The sequence below is a fragment of the Herpailurus yagouaroundi genome, unplaced genomic scaffold (genome assembly GCF_014898765.1).
Source record: "Herpailurus yagouaroundi ecotype Mexico unplaced genomic scaffold, PumYag 141, whole genome shotgun sequence".
Classification (NCBI taxonomy): Eukaryota; Metazoa; Chordata; class Mammalia; order Carnivora; family Felidae; genus Herpailurus; species Herpailurus yagouaroundi.
The window spans coordinates 10,239,043-10,261,716 of record NW_024412396.1 but is presented as its reverse complement, the minus strand read 5'-3'; the positions used below and the strand labels follow the sequence as shown (position 1 = coordinate 10,261,716).

Below are 22,674 nucleotides of genomic sequence, written 5' to 3'. Positions count from 1 at the left end.
TCTTATAAAAAGTAAAGCCAGTATTTGAATCCAGGTATATCTGAAGCCAAAGATCCAAAGCTTTTTTTTTAATGCTTTCTTAGGTTACTTACTTGGTCACCCTTTATTTATTTTATTTTATTTATTTATTATTTTATTTTATTTTATTTTATTTTATTTTATTTTATTTTATTTTATTTTTGAGAGAGACAGAGATGGTGCAAGTGGGGAAGGGGCAGAGAGAGAGGGAGAGAGAGAACCCCAGGCAGGCTATGTGCTACCAGCACAGAGCCCAATGCAGGGCTCAAATGCACAAAGCTATGTGATCAAGACCTGAGCCAAAATCAAGAGTCAGAGACTTAACAAACCCAGGTGCCACCAGCCACCCTTTAAGTGGTGGCCCAGGCTTTTCAGGGGAATCCTTCATTTATAAAACAAGGAAGTCTATTCCATACTCCCTAAAGAGTTCATAAAAATGAGATTTTGGTAGTTAGTAAACTTATCATCTCCAAATTGGGTATGGCTTATGTTGATTAAGCTACCATAGGCCCGAGTTGCCTTAGTTTTTATACTGTCTACATGTACAAATTGGGAGAAAAACATAAATGAGCCACATTTGACCTTGGCTTTCATAAAAGTATCTTAAAGGATGCAATTATGTAAGTGTAAGTACATTAAAATATTTAATTCCTTGGGGTGCCTAGGTGGCCCAGTCGGTTGAGCTCAGGTCATGATCTCACGGTTCATGATTTCAAGCTCCAAGGTGGGCTCTGCACAGGCAGCAATCCATAAGCCATGGAGAAAAGTTGAAAAATCATGAGCCAAAGATTCCAATAAACGGAGATACACAATTAGAAGAGCAAGAGCAGATAAGAAATAGAACGGAGCCAATATGGAACTGACAGACATGGGCAAGACATAAAGTAGGTCCAAGGTAATGCTCTTCCTCTTTTGTGGGAGGGTGAGGGGGGCAGAGGGAGTTAGATGGTAATTTTTTTTAAATTTTAATTCCAGTTAGTTAAAATACAGTTTCATATTAGTTTTGGGTATACAATACAGTGACTCAACAATTCCATATTATCACCCAGTGCTCATCACAACAAGTGCACTCCTTAATCCCCATCACCTATCTCACCCATCCCCCCACTCTCACCCCTCTGCTAACCACCAGTTTGTTCTCTTTAGTTAAGAGTCTGTTTCTTGGTTTGTTTCCCCCCCACACACTTCTCTTTTTTCCCCATTGCTCATTTATTTCTTAAATTTCACATATGAGTGAAATCATATGGTAATTGTCTTTCTCTAACTGACTTATTTTGCTCAGCATTATACTCTCTAGCTCCATCCATGTTGTTGCAAGATTTCATTCTTTTTATGGCTGAATAATATTCTGTATTCATAGATAGACAGATAGAAAGATAGATGTCACACCTTCTTTATCCATTCATCAATAGATGGACACTTAGGCTGTTTCCATATCTTGATTACTATAAATAATGTTGCTATAAACAAGGGAGTGCATGAATCCCTTTGAATTAGTGTTGTTATATTTCTTAGAATGGTAAATTTTTAATGCTTTTTGATGGTTCAACATTTGAAGCCAAGAATCAAATACATTAAGTATTTGACAAATACTAGATAAATGAATTAAGTTTCAGGCATACTCTGCATTTTCTTTAAAGACCTCCAAGTGATTCTGACATCAGCCAGAATGGAAACCACTGGGCTAATACCTACACTGTTGCTCCCCTTTACTGTCCCTTTACTGGGACATAAAGGGTGGTGAGAAATGATCTTGAAAAATGTAAAACCAGGCCAACAAATGAAGATTGTTGTCTTTTGCTAAGCCTTTTACCACACTTGTTCCAAAGCCTAGCGTTTGTTTTCCTCAACATTCCTAAGCTAGTCAGTTCAGGAATCATCTTTTTTAATAACTATAAACACTGAAGACAATTATTTTGAATTATTTACTTTGTTTCCCAGTCTCAAACACTTTGGCATGTATTAGATACTCAATAAATATTCTTTTATTTTTAAAGTTTATATATTTATTTTGAGACAGGAAGAGACACAGCGTGAGAGAAGAAGAGAAGGAGAGAAAGAGAATCCCAAGCAGGCTCCACACTATTTGCCCAGAGCCTGATGCAGGGCTCAAACTCAGGAACCGTGAGATCATGACCTGAGCCCAAATCAAGAATCCGGTGTTTAATCGACTGAGCCACCCAGGCGCCCCCTCAATAAATATTTCTTGAATTGCACTGCTCAGAGATTTTTCTTCAGCCTGATGGGCTTGCTACAACTTACATATTAATACTAGTTATCATTAATTTGATACTTACCATTTGCCAGGAACTGTGCCAAGCCCTTACCTATAATATCTCATTTACTCCTCAAAAGAATACTTCAAAAGAGAGGTGCTTTCTTTCTTTTTTTTTTTTTTTCACATTTACAAATGAGAAAACAGAGGCAGAGAGGTTATACATATGTAAGTAGCAGAGTTATATCTAGGAGGGTTTTTTTTCTATCCTTTCCTTTATTGTGTAGTCATATACACATCAGTATTTTTAGTGTACATTATTTCTGCCTCAACTCATTTATTAACTAATAATGAGATCTAGGACAAGCTCTCGAATACCTGTATGGGTCTTAGTCTCTTCACTTATAGGATCAGGAATTAGATGAAATTAACCTCTTGGACTATTCCAGCTCTAAAAATCAGATGCAAACATGAGTTCCTAGACTTTTGAGCATTTGATTTTGCAACACTATCTGCTTCTGCATTTCTATATATTTCATACTGTGATTATATCAAATCTGCATAAAACAGTTTCCATTTCTCTGAGTTTCCCTGGTTTCTTGAAACCACCTCACTTAATTTGAAATGAAAAGTAAAATGAATGCAGCCACATCAACAAAGCCACAAAAGAGAAAATACTTCCTCAAAAGCAGTGTGCATATTGCCCAAAGGAGTTAATGTCATTGGTTTAATTACCTATTTGAAGAAAATGCTCACTAATGAGAGTATTTCTGAGAACAGTTAAGAAAGAGTCAAATTTTAGGCTATCTAATGGTGGTACTAGTCCTTGTGCATTTGGTGAGAGGGGTGTTAAACACTCGTCCTTGATATATTTGTTATTTATGAATTTTACTAATTGTAAAATTTAGAAATACAGAGTGAAAGGAAGAGGAGCAAGAACCTAATCCACACACATCCCCCTTTTTTAATTAATGAAATAGCATAGGACAGTGGAAAGAGCTCTCTCATTCTTTTGTTGCTGAAAACCTCTTCTGAATCACTTAACTCTGCATCTCAGTTTGCTAATCTTCAAAATTAGCAGGTTTGAACTGAATAGTAGCTCAGGTTCCTTCTAGATGTGTGAATTAACCCAAAGGGCATGAAAACCTAGCAAGAAATCACTCTTAAAATGCAGTAGCAAGTTTGAAAACTTATCCTGAAGCAAAGATCAGTTCTTAGGTTGAAGGTCACAGTCCCAAAGAATTAAGAACTAAATTTAAGCCTATTTCTAATAAGTTTACAGTAGCAATGAAAGCTTTAAAATTCTAACGCAAACTGGATAACTGATTCCCAAGCTTCAGCACTGAAGCCACACACAGGTTTTGATGTATTTTTCTCTACTGGCAGTGCAGAGATCAAGAGGAAACCAAGCAGGAAAGAAATCAGGACACTGAGGTCAGCACAGAAGCTGATCCTAAAAAATGTCAGATAGGGACTGGAGAGAGGCAAATAGAAAATGTAAGATTCAGTTCATAAATACATGATCTGTGTTCAGGATTTTCTTATAATGAGATCGTCTTCCAGGATATGGTACCCAACTCTGTGTTCTTTCCAACCATTATCAACAATTGTACAGATGTAAATGAAAGATAAAAGTCTTCATCTTCCCAAACTAAATAATATTAATCTTTGGTCTGTACTCATACATTTCATTTTAATGTGAAACTCAGTGTTTGCTTTTCTTCCTGACCATCTTCACTCTAAGGGGATTAGATTGCTAATTTCCAGATTCAGTTTTTTCCAAGCTTGGTATTTACCCAGTCTCTCTATGTACCCAACAGCATGCTCCATATGCTAATGAATGTGCTACACTCGAGGCAGAGTGGGTGCTTAGTGGGATGACCATATACAGAAGATAATTTTTAATCAGCATTTTAACACCTGAAATGAGCTTATCAACCTTAAGTAGAATGGCTTTGTTTATGGAATTTTTTAAATCTCCTCTTAAAATGGAGAAATGATTTGAAGAAGTACTTAATTTTCTATCTCCACCTCTTTATCATACATTACACAGAAAAAGGAACTGGAAAAGAGCAAGAAGACCTCACGGAATATTTAAATAGTAGCTTCAAAGTTGGGGAATACCATCGGCCAGAAGAAAGGCAGATGAAATGAAGTCAAAGTGTCACTGATTTTTGCCTGTCCGTGGAGAGAAGATTGCTGATTTAGAGTCACTCTGGCCTACCTAAGACTATCTGACATGGGAATATAACTCCAAGGTAAGGATCCCGGGGCCAGCAGGTTTATCCTGGTGCTATTATCTGAATAAACCCTCCAGGCATGCTCCACAGCAGCTTTCCAACCCCAGAAACTACACAGGTGGCATCTCTTAATGATTCACTGAATCACATGAATCACTTGATGATTAAAACTGAATCACTTGCTGTAAGGAAATTTGGGGAAATGAGTGTGCAGCTTTCTAGTCCCTGTAGCGGGCAGTGAGGAGCAGATTGTAAATGGCTGTGCTATTTGCCAGGGAACAGTGTCCACCAGAGCAAGTAACTGAACAGAAAATTCAGATGTATGGCCTAGAGACCCTGCGACCTCCAACATGTATCAAAAACCTCCAGATGTGAGCATCCTAAAGGAAAAGTATCATTTGGGGGAAGGCCAGTGCTTTATGTTTTAATTAAATGCTGTTACATTATATGGGACAGGCCATTGCTAATGATGAACAAACTGTTGAGGGAATATCACATGAATCTGTTTAATTCTGGGGAAAGTTTTTAGAGCTTTAGTGGAAAGGTTAGAAAAGAACATACCAATTAATGTTACTTCTGTACTACTACATTACAATAAAGTATCTAAATTAACACAGATCAGTTTCTGGAGGTTCTCATGCCTACCCTCCCATAGAAGCACAGTGTTCCTAAGCAAAGGTGGCATCTATCTGAAAGCCACTATGCCAAAGGTGTCACTACAGCAAGGCCTCAAAATAACTCTAAATCTGAGAACTTCTGTCCCAATAGATGAACACTTGGATTTTTTTAGAAATCACTGGTAGTACTCTAGAATTCAATAGGGAGGCTTTGAGGACGAAGGAATGTGGACTGCCGTATTAAAAGGGGGAAAAGGAAGTACTTGCTAGCCTTAATATAACAAGTTGAGCAAAATAATAGGTAAAAAGTTACTGAGTGCTTAATATGTGCCATGAATGGAGCTAAATTATGTCATTTCATCCTCATAGAAGCTCATTGGGGTTTAGAAGGTAAAAGGGACTCAGAGTTAAGAGTCCACAGAGCTGGTAAGTGGTACAAATAGAATGGAAATCCAGTTCTGTGGGATGCCAGAGCCCAAGTTCTGCCCCACTAATTTATACTCATGTACTTTAAAACCATGCATGGAAAAAGATCTTTAAGAATGAAGAAATCTAAAAACAAAGGAGAAGAAGAAATCCCCTGGTTATATGCAATAAATCAAGGTTCCTAGGAAACTTAATATGCTATTCAGAACCACTACCCATGTTGATTTTGCTCAAGTCCCACATTTCTTTCAGATGCCCTTCCAGATCTCAACCACACAATTGTTTAAAAAACCTCCCGAGGGGCGCCTGAGTGGCTTAGTCGGTTGAGCATCCGACTTCGGCTCAGGTCATGATCTCGCAGCCAGTGAGCTCGAGCCCCGCATTGGGCTCTGTGCTGACAGCTCAGAGCCTGGAGCCTGTTTCAGATTCTGTGTCTCCCTCTCTCTCTGACCCTCCCCCGTTCATATTCTGTCTCTCTCTCTCTCTGTCTCAAAAATAAATAAACGTAAAAAAAAATCTAAAAAAATAAAATAATAAAATTAAAAAAATTAAAAACCTCCCTATAGGGGCACCTGGTGGCTCAGTCTGTTAAGCGACCTACTCTTGATTTCGGGACATTACACCACGTCAAAGCATAGCACATGGATTAAAACTGAATATTAGAAATTCCTCATTTTAAACCCTCTCTGTCATTTCTGCTTTTCAGAATATCTCATTGAACTTTTCTCCTCTTCAAGCCTCCTAACGTCCCACATGTCTTTCCTGTGCCCTCCTCTCTGAAAACCATCCTCACTCCTCCTTCTTCTCATGGTCCCAGGACCCTCCCACAGCATCTTTCCCAGGTTCCCACTCTGTCATTCGCCATTGCCTCTCCATTCATTGTCCTTAGGCTTCACTTTTTATTCAAAGCAGACTAGTAAGGCATTTTCCCGAAGAGAGCCATTTTTCTACTTTGGAGAAAAAGTTTGCAACTCCCTTAGAAGGCAGAATTAACTTAAGGAAATTGTGGTCTTGATATAGCAATTATTTTATTTATTCTCTCTCTATATTCTTAGAATGTTTTTGCTTAGTGGAAAAAAATCATTAGTAATTTCTACTGCTATATCCAATTTATCAAAAACCAATTTGTTGATATGACTGTTATATATATTAGCTATTTCCAAAACATTCTCAGGTTCATATTTTCAATACTCTAGGAATCATTATCCAAGAAGTGGGATGTTTTGGATAATCAAATATTCTGATTCATGGAGCATTATCAAAACACTACACATGAATTACCAATTCTCAAAGAAGTAACACAACCACTGGTAGGGTTCCCCACCTGCCACAACGAGGGCATGGTGGGAAATGCTGATAAATAAGAAATTTAACTCCTGCAAACCTCACTTTCTCTTCTGTTTAAATATTTGTTTTGTGAGAAAAAAAGAAATTACTTTTATAGAAAGCTATTGGCATATAAAAAGTATTAGATAAATATCAATTCCTTGACTTCTCTGCCTCTTTTCCCTTCCCAGGTAAGAAAGAACTACCACTATATTCAACAATTCATGTTCCCCTTTGATGATTGTAAAGGCACCTCACAATCATACAGTGCCCTAGCCTAGGGTTCCCAAATGAATATTGGTTCTTATTACATGCTGACTTTAATACTAGCTAACAGCATTTACTGTATATAATTAGCTCATGGAAGAAATCTAATTATAGCTCCAAATTATTATTGATTTGCAGCAGTTGCTATTTTTGTTACTCAATTTCATTAACAACATTTGCTCTGATCAAGTCTTAGTCAAGCAAAACTGATCCTACAATGGCTTATTCAAGAAGCTATGACCATCAAGGAAGGTCAGACTTACGGCTCATGTCTAAATAGAAGATTTTTAGCTACCTAAATTAATACTTAAAGTCAAAATATTACAAACTTCATTTCTCTTTCACATTAATTTCATCTGTAGTATTTCCATTTTTGATGCTCAAGTTAATCTGATCTTAATTCTTCATACCAAATAAAAATATGGACCTTAGGAAAATATCTGATTTGCATTTATTGTGGAAATATTATGCTTGCCATTTTACAATTTTCTTTTCTTTAAGTAGGCTCCATGCCCAATGTAGGTCTTGAACTCAAGACCCTGAACTCAAGAGTCACATGTCCTACTGAATGAGCCAGCCAGGTGGCCCTGATGTTTGCCATTTTTAAAATAGTGTCATTTTGGGGGCACCTGGGTGGCGCAGTCGGTTAAGCGTCCGACTTCAGCCAGGTCACAATCTCGCGGTCCGTGAGTTCGAGCTCCGCGTCAGGCTCTGGGCTGATGGCTCGGAGCCTGGAGCCTGTTTCCGATTCTGTGTCTCCCTCTCTCTTTGCCCCTCCCCCATTCATGCTCTGTCTCTCTCTGTCCCAAAAATAAATAAAAACGTTGAAAAAAAATTTTTAAATAGTGTCATTTTGACTTTTACTACGCACAAATTACTGTTCAAATTTCTATATTTAACCTTTTTTTTTTGCTTCTTTTTTGTGATTATTTTCAGTTTCTCTCTCCACAGGTAATTATGGATCTGATCAACTTCACCAATTTGCTCAATGTCTCCACTCTAGTAAGAAACAGCACTCACTTTCCAGCTCCTGCCTCAAACGTGATCATTGCCCTTCTTCTGTACTTGTCAGTTATAATTGGTACCATCACCAACGGGCTCTACCTATGGGTGCTCTTTTTCAAGATGAAAAAGACTGTCAATACGCTCTTATTTTTTCATCTCATTTTCTCATATTTTATTTCAATATTGATTCTACCATTTATAGCTGCCTCCTACCTTCAGGACAATCACTGGAGCTTTGGAACTGCCATGTGCAAGGTCTTCAATGCCACTTTGTCTACAGGGATGTTCGCCTCTATTTTCTTCCTCTCAGCCATCAGTGTTGACCGTTACCTTCTCACTCTTCACCCAGTGTGGTCACAGCTGCACCGAACCCCACGCTGGGCTTCCAGGATCATCCTGGGAATCTGGATCTCTGCCACAGCCCTCGGCATGCCTTATTTGGTTTTCAGAGAGACACATGATGACCATAAAGGAAGAGTGACCTGCCAAAATAACTATGCTGTGTCTACTAACTGGGAAAGCAAAAAGATGCATACATTCAGGAAATGGATTCATGTAGCCTGTTTCATTGGCCGTTTTTTGCTAGGCTTCCTTCTGCCTTTCTTTACCATCACCCTTTGCTACAAAAGAGTAGCCAACAAGATGAAAGAGAGGGGCCTGTCTAGGTCCAATAAGCCCTTCAAAGTCATGATGACTGCCATTATCTCTTTCTTTGTGTGCTGGATGCCCTACCATGTGCACCAGGGCTTAATCCTCACTAAGAACCAATCAGTACTTTTACAGTTGACTCTGATACTTACAGTCATAACCATTTCTTTCAACGCTATTTTTTCTCCTACACTCTACTTGTTTACTGGGGAGGACTTCAAAAATGTTTTCAAGAAGTCCATTCTTGCTCTGTTTGAGTCAACGTTCAGTGAGGACTCTTTGACAGAAAGGATACAAAACCTAAATTCAGAAGCCTACATTTAAATTTTGGATCCCAGAGCAAACAATGGACTCTTAGTCAATTATACCACCAGAGATGTCCCCTCTGCTTTCATATAATATAGTCCCTATATTAGAGAGACATCTAAACTATACTATAGTTAGATCTATGAATATTAAAAGGGTTGTAAGAAACCAAGCAATGGGTGGTGTTCCAAAAGTAATTATTTTTACTTTGTTTTTATTGTGGTAAACTACATATAACATTATATTTGCCATTTTCACCATTTTAAAATGTACATTTCAGTAGCATTAACTACATTCACAGGGCTTTGCAACCACGACTATCTATTTCTAAAAGTTTGTACTACCCCAAAGAGAAGCTCTGCTCTGAGTAAGTAATAACTCCTCATTTCACCCTCCCTGCAACCCCTCATAACTTCCTATCTACTTTCTGTCTCTATGAATTTGTTATCCTAACTATTCCATGTAAGTGGAATCATACAACATTTCTTATTTTATGTCTGGCCTATGTCACTTAGCATAATGTTTTCAAGGTTCCTCCATGTTGTCAAATGTATCCGAACTTTACCCTCTGTGGCTAAAATAGTATTTCATTGTATGTTTATTCCCTTGTGTGTTTTGTTTATCCATTCTTCTGTTAAGGGACATTTGGATTGTTTCTACCTTTGGCTATTGTGAACAATGCTACCATGAACACTGATATACAAGTATCTTTGGAGTCCTTGTTTCCAAATGTTTTTAATTATTTTGAATTACTGGGTCATATCGCAATTTTGTGTTAAACTTTTTGAGTAACCACCATACTTTCCCATCACAGCTGTACAATGTTACATTGCCACCAGCAAGGTGCAAAATGTCCACTTTCTTCATACCCTTCATACCCACCCTTATTATTTTCCTTTTTTTTTTCAATTATACCCATCCCAATTGGTGCAAATGTGATTCTTAATCTTTGACTTTTGAGACTTTAGGAATATCAATTTCTAAATACGAATAGTATCTATTGATCTGAATTTTCTGTCACAGAATCTTCTGGCAAACAGACATTTGGACCAACATCCCTCTTAATTTACATAGCATCTAAATAATTTAATTGGTATAGACCCAATTTAGCATGGGGATGACAAGGCACTAATCTTCTCATATCTATGTTAAAATAATTTATGCTTTAACGTTTTCAGTGTAAAAAAGATATCTTAAATGTCTCTTTTCAATACCCATAGATTAAACTATCTCAGAAATATGTGACTAAGATTATTATAAATATTTAAGAATCTGCCCAGGTAATGTCATAATGTACTTGATTTTAGAATAGCCATAACAATATTAACTTATCTTCCCTGGTTTTCAAGTTTTGCTTTAAATTTTTGCAATACCTTAAAGCACCAAAATTATGTAGGACCACATAGTATCGCTGACCTATTACCTTTTATATATTTAATTCATTAGTTCTATCTATCACCCAATAAATATCAATCGGTACATAGTTCTATCTATCTAATTCAACTGATGCAGAATGCAGACATTTAGGCCACATCACACACAGTCCCTAAATATTCCAGCTAGCTTTGCACAAACTATTCCAAGCCACAGACATATATCCTACTCAGAAATCCCCAGAATGGATGATATTAATTACAAGGGGTTACAGAAATGAAGGGAAATTAACCTTCATTACTAACTTTTTTTTAGAAGGGAAATAATAGTAGTTTGATGCCCTAGAAATGCTGCTAATTGACTTGGCATCACTGCCTCCCTGGGCATTTAGGGGCTTAGTCTCTCTCTTTCTCTATGAGTATGAGGAACAAAAAGCTTTGGGTAGATGAAAACTTTCATTGTTGGCCCCTATTACAAGCTTTTGGAGCTGGAACAGTCTTCCCAGAGCAGGAGGAATAGGATTGATGACTAGGCTGTGGCTCCAAGTGTCCCTGCAGCAAGTAAGGGCCAGTGCCTCATCCCTCCCCACACTCCTCTGTCCTGACAAGCCCGCTGAAGTGTATAATGCAGGACTTAAGAAAGCTGTTAGATGGAACATATGATTCTTTGAAATGAGAAGAGCATTAGGGGCAACTGGGTGACTCAGGAGGTTAAGCATTCGACTCTTGATTTCAGCTCAGATCATGATCTTATGGTTTGTGAGTTCGAGCCCCACATCGGGCTCTGTGCATCAGGCTCAGGAAGTCTGCTTGGGATTCTCTCTCTCCCTTCCTCTCTGCTCCTCCACTTACATGCATGTGTTCTCTGTTTCACTTTCTCTCTGTCAAAATAAATAAATAAACTTAAAAAAAAAAAAAAGAATAGCTTCAGATACCTAGAAGCTACAGAGAGAGCCTTTCGTCTCCAATAATAAACAAGAATGTGCTTTCCTGGTTTTTCAAAAATAAATATTTTGTTCATCTCTCTATAGATTGTGAACTCCTCAAGAACAGAAAGAAGCCTATCAGTCCCACTATTTCTTTTCTCTGCTATTATACACAATTGTTGTTCAATAAAAGATACTCAATGAAAATTGTATATGGGTAATCACAATTGTATGTGATTTGCAAAATGACCTTAGGTATAAAATAATAAGATTGAACCAGAGTTTTATTTAACAAATACTTACATCAGACTTATCTTGTGTGCAGGCATGATTCTGTGTGCTTTATAAATAGTAACTCACTGGGGCACCTGGGTGGCTCAGTCGGTTAGGCGTCTGACTCTTGGTTTCATCTCAGGTCATGATCGCACAATTTGTGGGTTCAAACCCCGTGTCAGGATCTGTGCTGGCAGTGCAGAGCCTGCTTGGGATTCTCTCTCTCTCTGCCCTTTCTCTTTGCCCCTCCCCTGCTCGTACTCTCTCTCTCTCTCTCAAAAGAAATAAATAAACATTAAAAACAAAAGCAAATAGTAACTCACTTAATCCTACAACAATTCTATGAATTAGGTCCCATTTATTACCCCTATGTACCAGACTATGAAACTGAAACACTTGTCCAAGGCCATATAGTAAGCAATTGGAAGACCCAGTACTGTAAGCCCAGGGAGTCTGGTGCTAGAATCCATGTTCTTTACCATTATACTCACTGCCTGACATCCTTGCTAGGGGCCAGTCAGGCTGGGCTTTAAGCCCAGATCCACCTAGGCTATTTATTTCAACAAAAAGCACCTTCTTGGCTATAAAAATGCTAAGTGAAATTAGTCAGTCAGAGAAAGACAAATATGATATGGCTTCACTCATATGAGGACTTTAAGAGACAAAACAGATGAACATAAGAGAAGGGAAACAAAAATAATATAAAAACAGGGAGGGGGACAAAACATAAGAGACTCATAAATATGGAGAACAAACAGAGGGTTACTGGAGGGCTTGTGGGAGGGGGGATGGGCAAAGCGGGTAAGGGGCATTAAGGAATCTACTCCTGAAATCATTGTTGCACTATGTGCTAACTAATTTGGATGTAAATTTTAAAAAAATTAGTTAATTAAGTTAAAAATAAAAAAATCAAATAGAAATGCCTAGACAATGTCAGGATCCACACACAAAGTAAAAACCGAAAAATAGCATTGAACTTATAATCAGATTTGGGTGGTGGTCTGGCTTTGCCTCTAGCTTGGTGTTTTATATGAGGCAGTTATACAAATTTTCTGGGCCTTAGCTTCCTCATCTATAATATGGGGACGTCTCTTAATGAGATTGTGAATATGAAGCTACTTCTAAAATGTAAAACACTATATAAATGTACTCTTAAAAGGTTTTTTTTTAATTTGTCACTTTACATTTTAAGAAAATGGGATGTAAACTTAAGAAAATTCTCCCAAACTGTATTTTTTAACTTTCCATAAAACAATCATTAATTTTTAGAAAACCTATTTGTTATAGTTGTATTGATCTCATCCACGTTCTCACTATTGTGAATTCTCGGGGCCCCTTTATAAACAAAGAATTAGTGGCTTCGCTTTTGGAACTGGTGCTTGGAGACAATCTTACAAAACAATGTGCCTATTAGCATCCAATTATATAAACCTGCTTCATTATATCAGGATCAAACTGGCTCAAGAAAAGACTATAGAGATGACTAGAGATATTTTTCAAATGCCAGCTTGAGTTCTTTCCTCAAGAAATGGCTCCTTGCTTTAATGAGATGATTGGGCTGCTCAGCGGATGACATGTGGGAGGCGGGGTGGGGTGTAAGGTAGGACTGTGTGTACACAAGAAGTCAAATCCATGGCCCTGAGACTAGGGCAACGATTTACTACCAGAGTTTATGTACCTGGCATGTGAGAATCTGAGCTCTCACTGAGAATACAACAGTGAAAAGACACAATCCCTGTCTTCAAGGAGCTTAAAGTGTTGTGTGCAGGATTTGAATGTGGCTTCACATAATAATCATCTCGAACACCTTCTTAAAATGCCAGTGTCCATGCCTTACTCAAATCGAGTAAACCACAATCTCTCAGGGCGCCCTGGTGGCTCAGTCCGTTAAGACCCTGACTTTGGCTCAGGTCATGATCTCACAGTTCACGTGTTGGAGCCTCTCCTAGGGGTCTGTGCTGACAGCTCAGAGCCTGGAGTCTGCTTCAGATTCTGTGTCTCCCTCTCTCTCCCTGCCTCTCCCCCGCTCACACTCTGCCTCTCTCTGTCTTTCAAAAATAATAAGCATTAAAAATTTAAAAAGAATCTCTAGTGACAGGACCCAGGAATCTGTCCTTTTTTTAAAATTCTTGGGCTGACTCTAAAGTAGAACCAGAACAGAAAAGCCCTGTTTAGTGGGAAAGAAATAGAAGTTAAAGGTCATTATGGTACAAAGAATAAGTGCCATGTTTGGGGAAACAAATGAAAGCCCCAGCCCAGCTTTCACCAGTTTTCCCAGATGAATCCTGGAGAACAGAGTTAAACATATTAAGAAAGGGAAGGGTAGTACAACAGAGGAAGCCAAGGTGTAAAAGCCCAAGGGAAAGAGAGCACAGGGCCACAAAGCAGCACTTTCCAAACGTAAATATGCATGCGAATCCCATAATCATCTTGTTAAAATGCTGATTCTGTTTCACCAGTACAGAGTAGGGCTGAGATTCTGCATTTCTAACAGGATCCCATGGGATCCATTACTGCTGGCTCAGAGCAAGAGAAGAGTAAAAGTGGGGTATAGATGTGAGAAGCAAGATGAGTGGGAAGGGTCAACCGGAACTTGATCCTGAATGCCCCTGCTAAGGAGTTTGGATTTGATCCTAGACTTTATCCTGAGGGCATTAGGGAGCTGCTACCAGATCATAAGCCAAACAGCAATAGAATTCTATTTTCATTTTATTTTTATTTATGTTTTTTAAATGTTTACTTATTTTGAGGGAGAGGGAGGGACAGAGAGAGAGGAGAAGGGGAATCCCAGGCAGGCTCCAAGCTGTCAGCACAGAGCCCGATACGGGGCTCGAACCCACAAAACCATGAGATCATGACCTGAGCTGAGACACTTAACCAACTGAGCCACCCAGGTGCCACTCTATTTTCATTTTAGAAAGATCATTCTGGCTACTCTGGTGAAGAGGTCAAAACTGGAGGTGAGGGGCGCCTGGGTGGCTCAGTCAGTTGAGCGTCCGACTCGGCTCAGGCATGATCTCACAGCTGATGAGTTCGAGCCCCGCATCAGGCTCTGTGCTGACAGCTCAGAGCCTGGAGCCTGCTTTGGATTCTGTGTCTCCCTCTCTCTCTGCCCCTAACCCACTCACATTCTGTCTCTGTCTCTCTCCAAAATAAATAAACATTAAAAAAAAAAAATTTTTTTTTAATAAAAAACTGGGGGTGAGCAGTCAAACTGGACAGTGTTGGAGTAATCCAGGGAACAGATGATTGGCCTGAACTAAGATAGTGGGAGTAGTGGGAGTGGGGACGGAGAAAACCAGAGTCTTGTCCGGTTAATTCTGCTGGTTGCAAAGTCAAACCAGAGGGCAAAAGTTGAAGGTGATGCCTGTATCAATTACTTGCAAACAGTAGATTTCATTCTGCTGGTTTGACCACAAACTGATTTATTAAAGGATATTAAGTAGCTCATAGAACTATTGGGGTGGCTGGGGAAACATTCAAGGCTAAGCTCCCAGGAACAGTGCCCAAAACTCGACCACAGAACCACCCAGAACAGGAACCTGTCACTGGTATTCTCTATTTCACTATACAGTGCCAGCCTCTGCCACTGCGGCCACTGAGCCCCAAATACCAGCACTTGGTTTTATTACAACTGCTACTGACATCAATGCTGCGTCTGCATCAAATCTTGAACTGTCCTGTGCCTAAAAGCTCTGCCAACATGGCCATCAGGTACATGGAAGCCCCATGCAGACAGAGCCTGTTTTATTCACATTGCTCATTTCCGAATATAATCTTGCATAAAGGTATCTAATTGGCATGCCTGCATCCTAGCTGCAAAGGAGGCTGGGGAGCTGAGTTCCGCTTTCCACCTGGGAGGGAAAAGGATGATTGTAACGTAGGAATTTCCCCAAACATAAAAGCTACTCGAAAGACAATGACGTCCATTAAATTTAACCTAAAAAGCTTTTTGAAATGATTAGCTTCAGAAAGAGACAAAATTGCACCATGCTGAGGAGTGTCTGAGAGGTGAGAATCCAGAGCCTTCCGAGAGGAGCAACTTTTTTAAACTTGGAGAATTAAGGAGTAATTCCACCTCCTGTTTCCCACAAAAAGTAATTCTCACACATTCTACCAATTAGAGATTAATTTGTGCTAAGGGACTGCTATTAAAATGCAAATATACCTTTTAAGAAGGTTACGTTTCATTCACAAGTTAATGGGAATTACTTTAATCAGCTTCACACCCAGCAGAGTGTACCTAAACACAGTACTTAGAATATTAGACTTTGGATTGTGGCCTAAAGGAAGGAAAACTTTTGAGTTGAAGGTTAAGATTGGAGTGAACTTTGGAGACCCTGAAGACCGTATAATTCATGTATAGGGAAGTGTTATAAAAGAGAAAGAAGACAGAGAGGTATTCCTAAGAGAGAGTCAGTTGGTGACTAAGAAGTTGCCTAGGTATGATACAGCCCTGGGGTGTCTGGGTAGCTCAGTCAGTAAGGGACCAACTCTTGATTTTGGCTGTGGACATGATCTCATGGTTGTGAGATCAAGCTCCGGGTCAGGCTTCTCGCTGAGCATGTTATCTGCTTGGTAGTCTCTCTCTCTGCCCCTCCCCCACTCAGGTTCTTTCTCTCTCCCTCTCTCTCTCTCTCAAAAATAAATAAATAAACATTAAAAAAGTGTTTCACTATTTCTTGTATATAAAATCAAATCTGGTCCTGAGTCCCTTCCCTCACAATCCAAAGGATTCCATGAAAGCTCTAAAGACTTTGGTCTTTTTTCTTTTTTAATTTTTAAAAAATGTTTATTTATTTTTGAGAGAGAGACAGAGTGTGAGTGGGAGAGGGACAGAGACAGAGGGAGACACAGAATCCAAAGCAGGTTCCAGGCTCTGAACTGTCAGCACAGAGCCTGACGTGGGGCTCAAACCCACAAACCGTGAGATCATGACCTGAGCCGAAATTGGACACTTAACTGACTGAGCCACACAGGTGCCCCAGGACACTGAAGTCTTTCATGGCCCCCTCTAACATGCCTTTTTCTTTTTTAATTTTTTTTTTAAAGTTTATTTGTTTTTGAGACAGAGAGATACAGAGCATGAACGGGGGAGGGTCAGAGAGAGAGGGGACACAGAATCTGAAACAGGCTTCAGGCTCTGAGCTCTCAGCACAAAGCCTGATGCGGGGCTTGAACTCACAAACCGTGAGATCATGACCTGAGCCGAAGTCGGAAGCTTAACCGACTGAGCGACCCAGGCGCCCCTAACATGCCTTTTATTCAATTCTGCAACACCCCTTGGAGGCAGCAGCTCCATCTCTTCTCTTGGCATTTTCACCAAGGCTAGGATCCCAGCAACCTTTCTTTTCTGATGTCTTAGCCATACCTCCAATGGCAGAAAAAAGAGGGTGGTGGTGCAAGGACCTTGACTCATGTTATGCTGATAACTCACAAAGTCTAACTTCACCTCTCTCAACTTTTAGAGAAATTAAGGATTTCCATTAGAGATGTTAACTGCAGCTATCTCTGTCTCCCCAGCTTCCAACAAAAAGATGTTGGCCTTTAAAACCCCTTCAGTCCGTGTGCTTGGTGTCTTACTTGCCTTCCAGATTCACATTCAAGCATTCTCCACCCTGCCTTTGCCCTGGAGCCTGGGAGAGCAACAGGTCCCTTGCTTGCTAGCTTCTGGTAGGGTTTTGCCAATGAGGACCTCTGGCAGGAAATACAAGGAAGATAGAGTATGGGGCCAAGTATTTATTTCCTTAGCTCCCTCCCTAAAGGGTCAACTGGAGTTGGATGTGCTTCTTGACAGAATGTCAACTCCTTCTCTTAAGGGTCTACATAAGTCTCTACCTCTGGATTCCAGACTCCCTCCCTTTTTCCTTTCATCCCAAGGGGCTGGTTACATATCAGCTGCTGCTATGCCCTGAGATACTACACTACTCCTATAGTTCTCCTACACCCACAACTTTGTGAATAGTCCCTTTGTAAATAACTCTTTCTCAGGTTATCCTATTTAGAACATATTTGATTGCTAATAGGACCCTGACTGATACAGTCAGTATGATAAAATAATTTATGTATTTTTTGACTATAAATAATGTTCAGTATCTTCTTTCCAAAAATAATATATTTGTATATGGCATTTACTCATGGTTGTCAAAGAACTGTATAAATGATAATTCCCACAACATTTCTTGGTAGGAGGATATGAGAGGATAATTTTTAAAAGAGTAAAATCACAACTGTCATACAAATATAAAATAGACATGTGTCAAAGATTTTCATTTCATTCATATTTAACTCAGTAAGGAAGAAACCAGTAATATATTACAACCAGTTCAAAAGAGAGCTCAAATGTCCTGTATGCAGAATTCCAAATAATTTATGCAGATACTCCCCACTTAAAAAGGTGGACAGTAACACCACCCCTTGAATTTGGGCTGTGTTTAGTGATTTGCTTCCAAAGAGAACATTGTGGAAGGGAGAAGAACGTGTAACTTAATACTGGAGAAACTTGGCAAACTCCACCTTAGCCAGGAGATCAAGGTTAATATCATCAGCAAAAAGACACGATGTCAGCATGTATCCTTGATATGATGTAATAAGAATGTCACTTCACTTCTGTGATGCTCATTCAAAAACCCATAACCTTGGTCCAATCATAAGAAAAATATAAAATTCAATATAGGAACATCGTACACTGTAGGTGACCAGTATTCCTCAAAACTGCCGAGGTCATCAAAAACAAGGAAAATCTGAGAAACAGCCACAGCCTGAAGAAACATCATGACTAAATGTAACATGGTATCCTGGAAGGATTCCAGAAAAAGGATTTAGTAAAAAGTATGGAGTTTAATTAATGTACCAGTGCTGGTTCCTTTAGTTGTAACAAACATATCATAGTCATTTGAGATGTTGATAAAAGGGGAAATTGGGTGAGGGGGTATATAAGAATTCTGTACTATTTCTGCATCTTTTCTATAAATCTAAATCTATTGTAAAATTTAAAGTTTATTTTCAAAAGAGAGAAAATTCAAGGTGCTATACATTTATAGTCAGATAAAGAATGCTAAAATGGATTTACAAGAGTATGCAAAACTGACAAAATCAGTCCATATCCATAGAGTAATAATCAAATTTTACATTTTTATGGAAAGTAATGATTTATTTACTATTCATGTTTAACAAACCAACTCTATCTCTAAAGAGCTGTAAGACAGCCTAGACTAAGACAAATCCAAAATAGCCTGATAGGACCAAAGTAATCCCCAGAGGCTCCAGCATTCCTTGAAAAGGATATCTAGGAATCTCCTCTGCCCATTCAAAATCTTTCAGTTTTTTTTTTTTCCTACAAAGAATGTAGGTGTCCAAATTATAAAAAGCCCTTACAACAGCCAGGCATGACTTGACAAAATGACTAACAGAAGTATACAAATATTCAAAAGGTTATACAATACTTTGCTAAGTTATCACATCACTACAGACTGAAAAATAACCCAAAGATCAAGATAATTTATCAGCCTACCAGGGGCTACAGATTGCCAGATATACATCATTGCCTTAGAGTTAAAAGCACTTGCAATATTAAGTTTCCTAGGCAACATACCAGCAAATGGTGCAGTAATAAAATAAAAATTTAAAAAAGCAAATTGAACAAAGGAACAATCAATACCAGGTTCCAAAGTCCACCCCCTACCTGGCTATACAAACTACTCATGTTAAAGATAGACTCAGCTTTTAGGTGGGGAACTATCATTTCTCCAGTCCTCATATTTCCATATAGAGGAGCTTCAACTAGATTAACACTCCTGGCCTCAGTTTCTGCCTGTGTAAGAAGAGGCTCCATGACAAAATATGTGATTGCAGTTTGGAGCATTTGCCTTTGGCCTTTTTGTTTCAGGCACTACTTAAATATGTTTGTTTCCTCTTTCCTCACAGTCTTAATGCATGTGGTAAGTGTCTTAAAGCCAGAATCCACATGGGTCTTTCAAACCTCAGTTTCCCATGCCCTGGTAGAAGAGTGACTATCTCTCATAGTACATTAATAAAGAGACTTTTGAATATAACCTAGTATAAATGCTTGAACAAAAGGGAAAATGTGTTGATCATGCCCTATGTGAGAATTTCCACTCTATGTCACAGCAATATTTCTTATTATAAATGAATAAGTATTCTAGTTCTACCCCAATTCATGTGCATTTATTTTTGTATGAACCAATTTCTCAGAACTTGATCACCTCCCTAGCTACTGAAAAAAATAAATCCCTGAACTTTCAAGTGGTGGGGGGCTAGATTTCTTCCAGCCTCTGTAAGATTAAAACACCTACCTCTTTCAGTTGCACTTCTACTGATGAACATACGCCTAGGTAAAGAGGTAAGAGGCTCAGGTAAGAGGCTCATTCTAAAGCTGAATCTTAGGGAAAGCTCTGCTTATTTTGAGAACTATGAAACAGGTTACAGTTCCTCTCTCTTTCCTTTCCTCTTTCACATCAAGAAGCTTAGCATCAACTATAAAGGATCTTTGAGAAGTAGTTCTCAAATTTTTCATGTTTGTGAAATACTTTTGAATTTGGGGCAGCCAATGTGAATGAATCAAACAACTTAAAAAACTCTAAATCAATTCTTGTCACATCTCAGAGGGCCTAGAATGCATTCCTACATAACCCACTAACCATACAGTCCCCTTTTAGCACTACAACAGTTTGAGAACTATTCCTGCTCAGACAGTGATTTCTTGCATACTCACAGGCAAAGCTCTCTTGTGTTCCTATTCAACCACCATCCTCCTCTAGAGCCATCTTAATACCGCACTTCATCTTTTACTTCTAACCTCAAGGAAATCGTAAATGTGCTCTACCTCAACATTACATATGATAGTGTGAAAGAAAATTCCAAAGTTAAATAAACATTGCTAAAAGAGTCCTTCAAAAATAGGATCAGGAGGATACTGGAGAAGCAAGGCCCATAGACCTCGGTTTCAATTTTTGGAACACCTTGGACTTTTGACTTTTGTCAATTGCACCTTCACTACCTTCCAGAATGCCTCCTTCTACTTGGGACTAAAATAGAGACAATGTAACATGTATCAGCTAAATAGTCAATTGTTTATTAGATAGTTTAACTGTCAGCACCAATCCTAATTCAATCAAAGAAGTCATATAACCTTATGGGCTTTGCCTTTGTGAGCCTGTGCTTTCCACTTACAGTTCTGAACACGCTTTCAATTTCAGTCCACTCCGTCCCCAGGACTGTAATCCCTAATACCCCAAAATAAATACTTTGGCTGCTTTACAGCTTCTTCTTCTTGATTGACAATGGATATAATTGTTTTACAACAATAAGTAATGTAGCTGTGAAAACTTTGCTGCTTACTGTATACTCTCAGCACTCTAGGCAAGGACCAGTGTGTTTACCTATTTGTTTTCAATTTCCCCTACTGGGACTTACTGATAAAAGTCTATTTTCCTTCCTCCAAGTGCTTTATGTTTATTCACATTTTGTTATTTTATTGCATGTATGTCTTGCCTTCTTGAATTCTTTGTAGAATGAGACTGGATGCTGAAAAACATTAATAAAATACAGAAAGGAATAGTTTAGTGCCTACCCTCTACTGCCCTCTGCAGGTGTAAGGAGAGAATAAGGGAGTCACAACCTATTACTACCTGCAGCAGTGTCCAAGAGATTCTCACCTAACAGAAGGTTTAAAGCAACTGGTGATTCTTGAAAGGATAACCATTACCAACCAGACTCCACCTATTCACAGGAAGGATTTACCAATTTGCTAAAGTCCCTTCACCGTGGAAAGATCTCTGGGAGCCACATATCCTATTTTCAAGGGAACTTGCTATCTCCCATACTTACATACAAATCGACATCTTAGTCCTCTCTTTCTCTGGGTCATGACTAAAGGCCTTTATGTTAAAGTTCCTTACAGTCCTGTAAAACTTGAGTCTGGGAGTGAAGAAAAAAGAGACTCAATAGTTATAACGACATAAAGGCAAAAACAATGCAACTTGTCTGTGCTTTGCAGACAAATGTCAACAAACACAGGAACCCCTGCAATGCAGCAGAGATCATGAGAGTTTTTGCTTTTTGTTCTTGCAAAAAGTGTAAAGCAGCCTGCTTTAGATAACCAGCAAACAGGCAGCTTCCATTTTGTGTAGAAAAGACCATTGATTATGCATGGATTATTTTCTTCAGTCATACTACTTTATATGGGTAGCAACACTGTCAGTGATGTCATCTTCTAAGACAACAGACCCGAATGTATAGGCATATTGTGCCAACTGAGCCCAAATCAATGACCTGAGTAATGCAATCATGGTAACACTATTATTCCTCATCTAAACCCTCCAAGCCCATAGAAAAATAATGCTAATCTGATGCATGTTCAAGAAATACGTTGTGTGGGAAAGAAGATCAAGCCTTTGTTTAATTTTATTTACATTCTAATTTGTACTTAAAGGAAACCCCCCAAAATTATCATTATGTGCATCGGACTATGTTGTTTTCTTTTTCAGGTTAAAATATTTATTAACAATGACACACTTTCTTGGATAAGAATAGTTTTAGTGAGGGTATTTTCCAAAAAATTGAACTCCAAATGTGCATTCACATAGCATACCAACATCTTTCCATAACTACTGGATCAGAATGATTTACAGCATTCCTAATAAAGGAGGCATCGTTAGAATACGGGAAAATTTTAAAGACATGGCTTGTAGTTTCATCTCTGGTTGTTTTGTGATTCAATTGGTTCACTCAATTTACCTACCTTTATAATGGGCATAACATAGACTTAAGCAGATTTAAAATTTCTCAGTGTCTGAAAACGTAAACTCTTTGAACTGAAAAATGTGTCTTTAAATGGTGCGTAGGGAAGAGAGCCAGTGAGTCTTCTCACACGTTTAAAGCATACACTGGGCGCTTTCTGCAAAGTTGGAGAGGCTCAGCGTAGGAGTCAGGTCTTTGTCTTTGAATGCAGCACATCCGGGTCACCCTAGAGCCAGGCAGAGGCCCCGCCCCTCCAGGGGTGGCTCCACGGGC

General features: G+C 38.9%; 1 protein-coding gene and 1 long non-coding RNA gene across 2 annotated transcripts; one reads left to right on the top strand and one right to left on the bottom strand.

Moving 5' to 3' along the window:
- Positions 1-7,868: 7,868 nt before the first annotated feature.
- On the bottom strand, positions 7,869-22,594 carry LOC121031624 (uncharacterized). Its single transcript, XR_005790807.1, has 3 exons — positions 22,403-22,594; positions 21,076-21,186; positions 7,869-7,909 (listed from the first exon to the last, which is right to left on the bottom strand). It is a non-coding gene; the product is annotated as an uncharacterized LOC121031624 (long non-coding RNA).
- Positions 8,067-9,783, top strand: GPR33 (G protein-coupled receptor 33). Its single transcript, XM_040476883.1, has one exon. It carries the CDS (start codon positions 8,067-8,069, stop codon positions 9,084-9,086), a length of 1,020 nt encoding a protein of 339 aa, XP_040332817.1. The 3' UTR covers positions 9,087-9,783.
- Positions 22,595-22,674: the final 80 nt, after the last annotated feature.

Excerpts from the sequence above, each read along its gene's own strand:
- GPR33 (XM_040476883.1), top strand. The coding sequence starts at position 8,067 with ATGGATCTGATCAACTTCACCAATTTGCTCAATGTCTCCACTCTAGTA.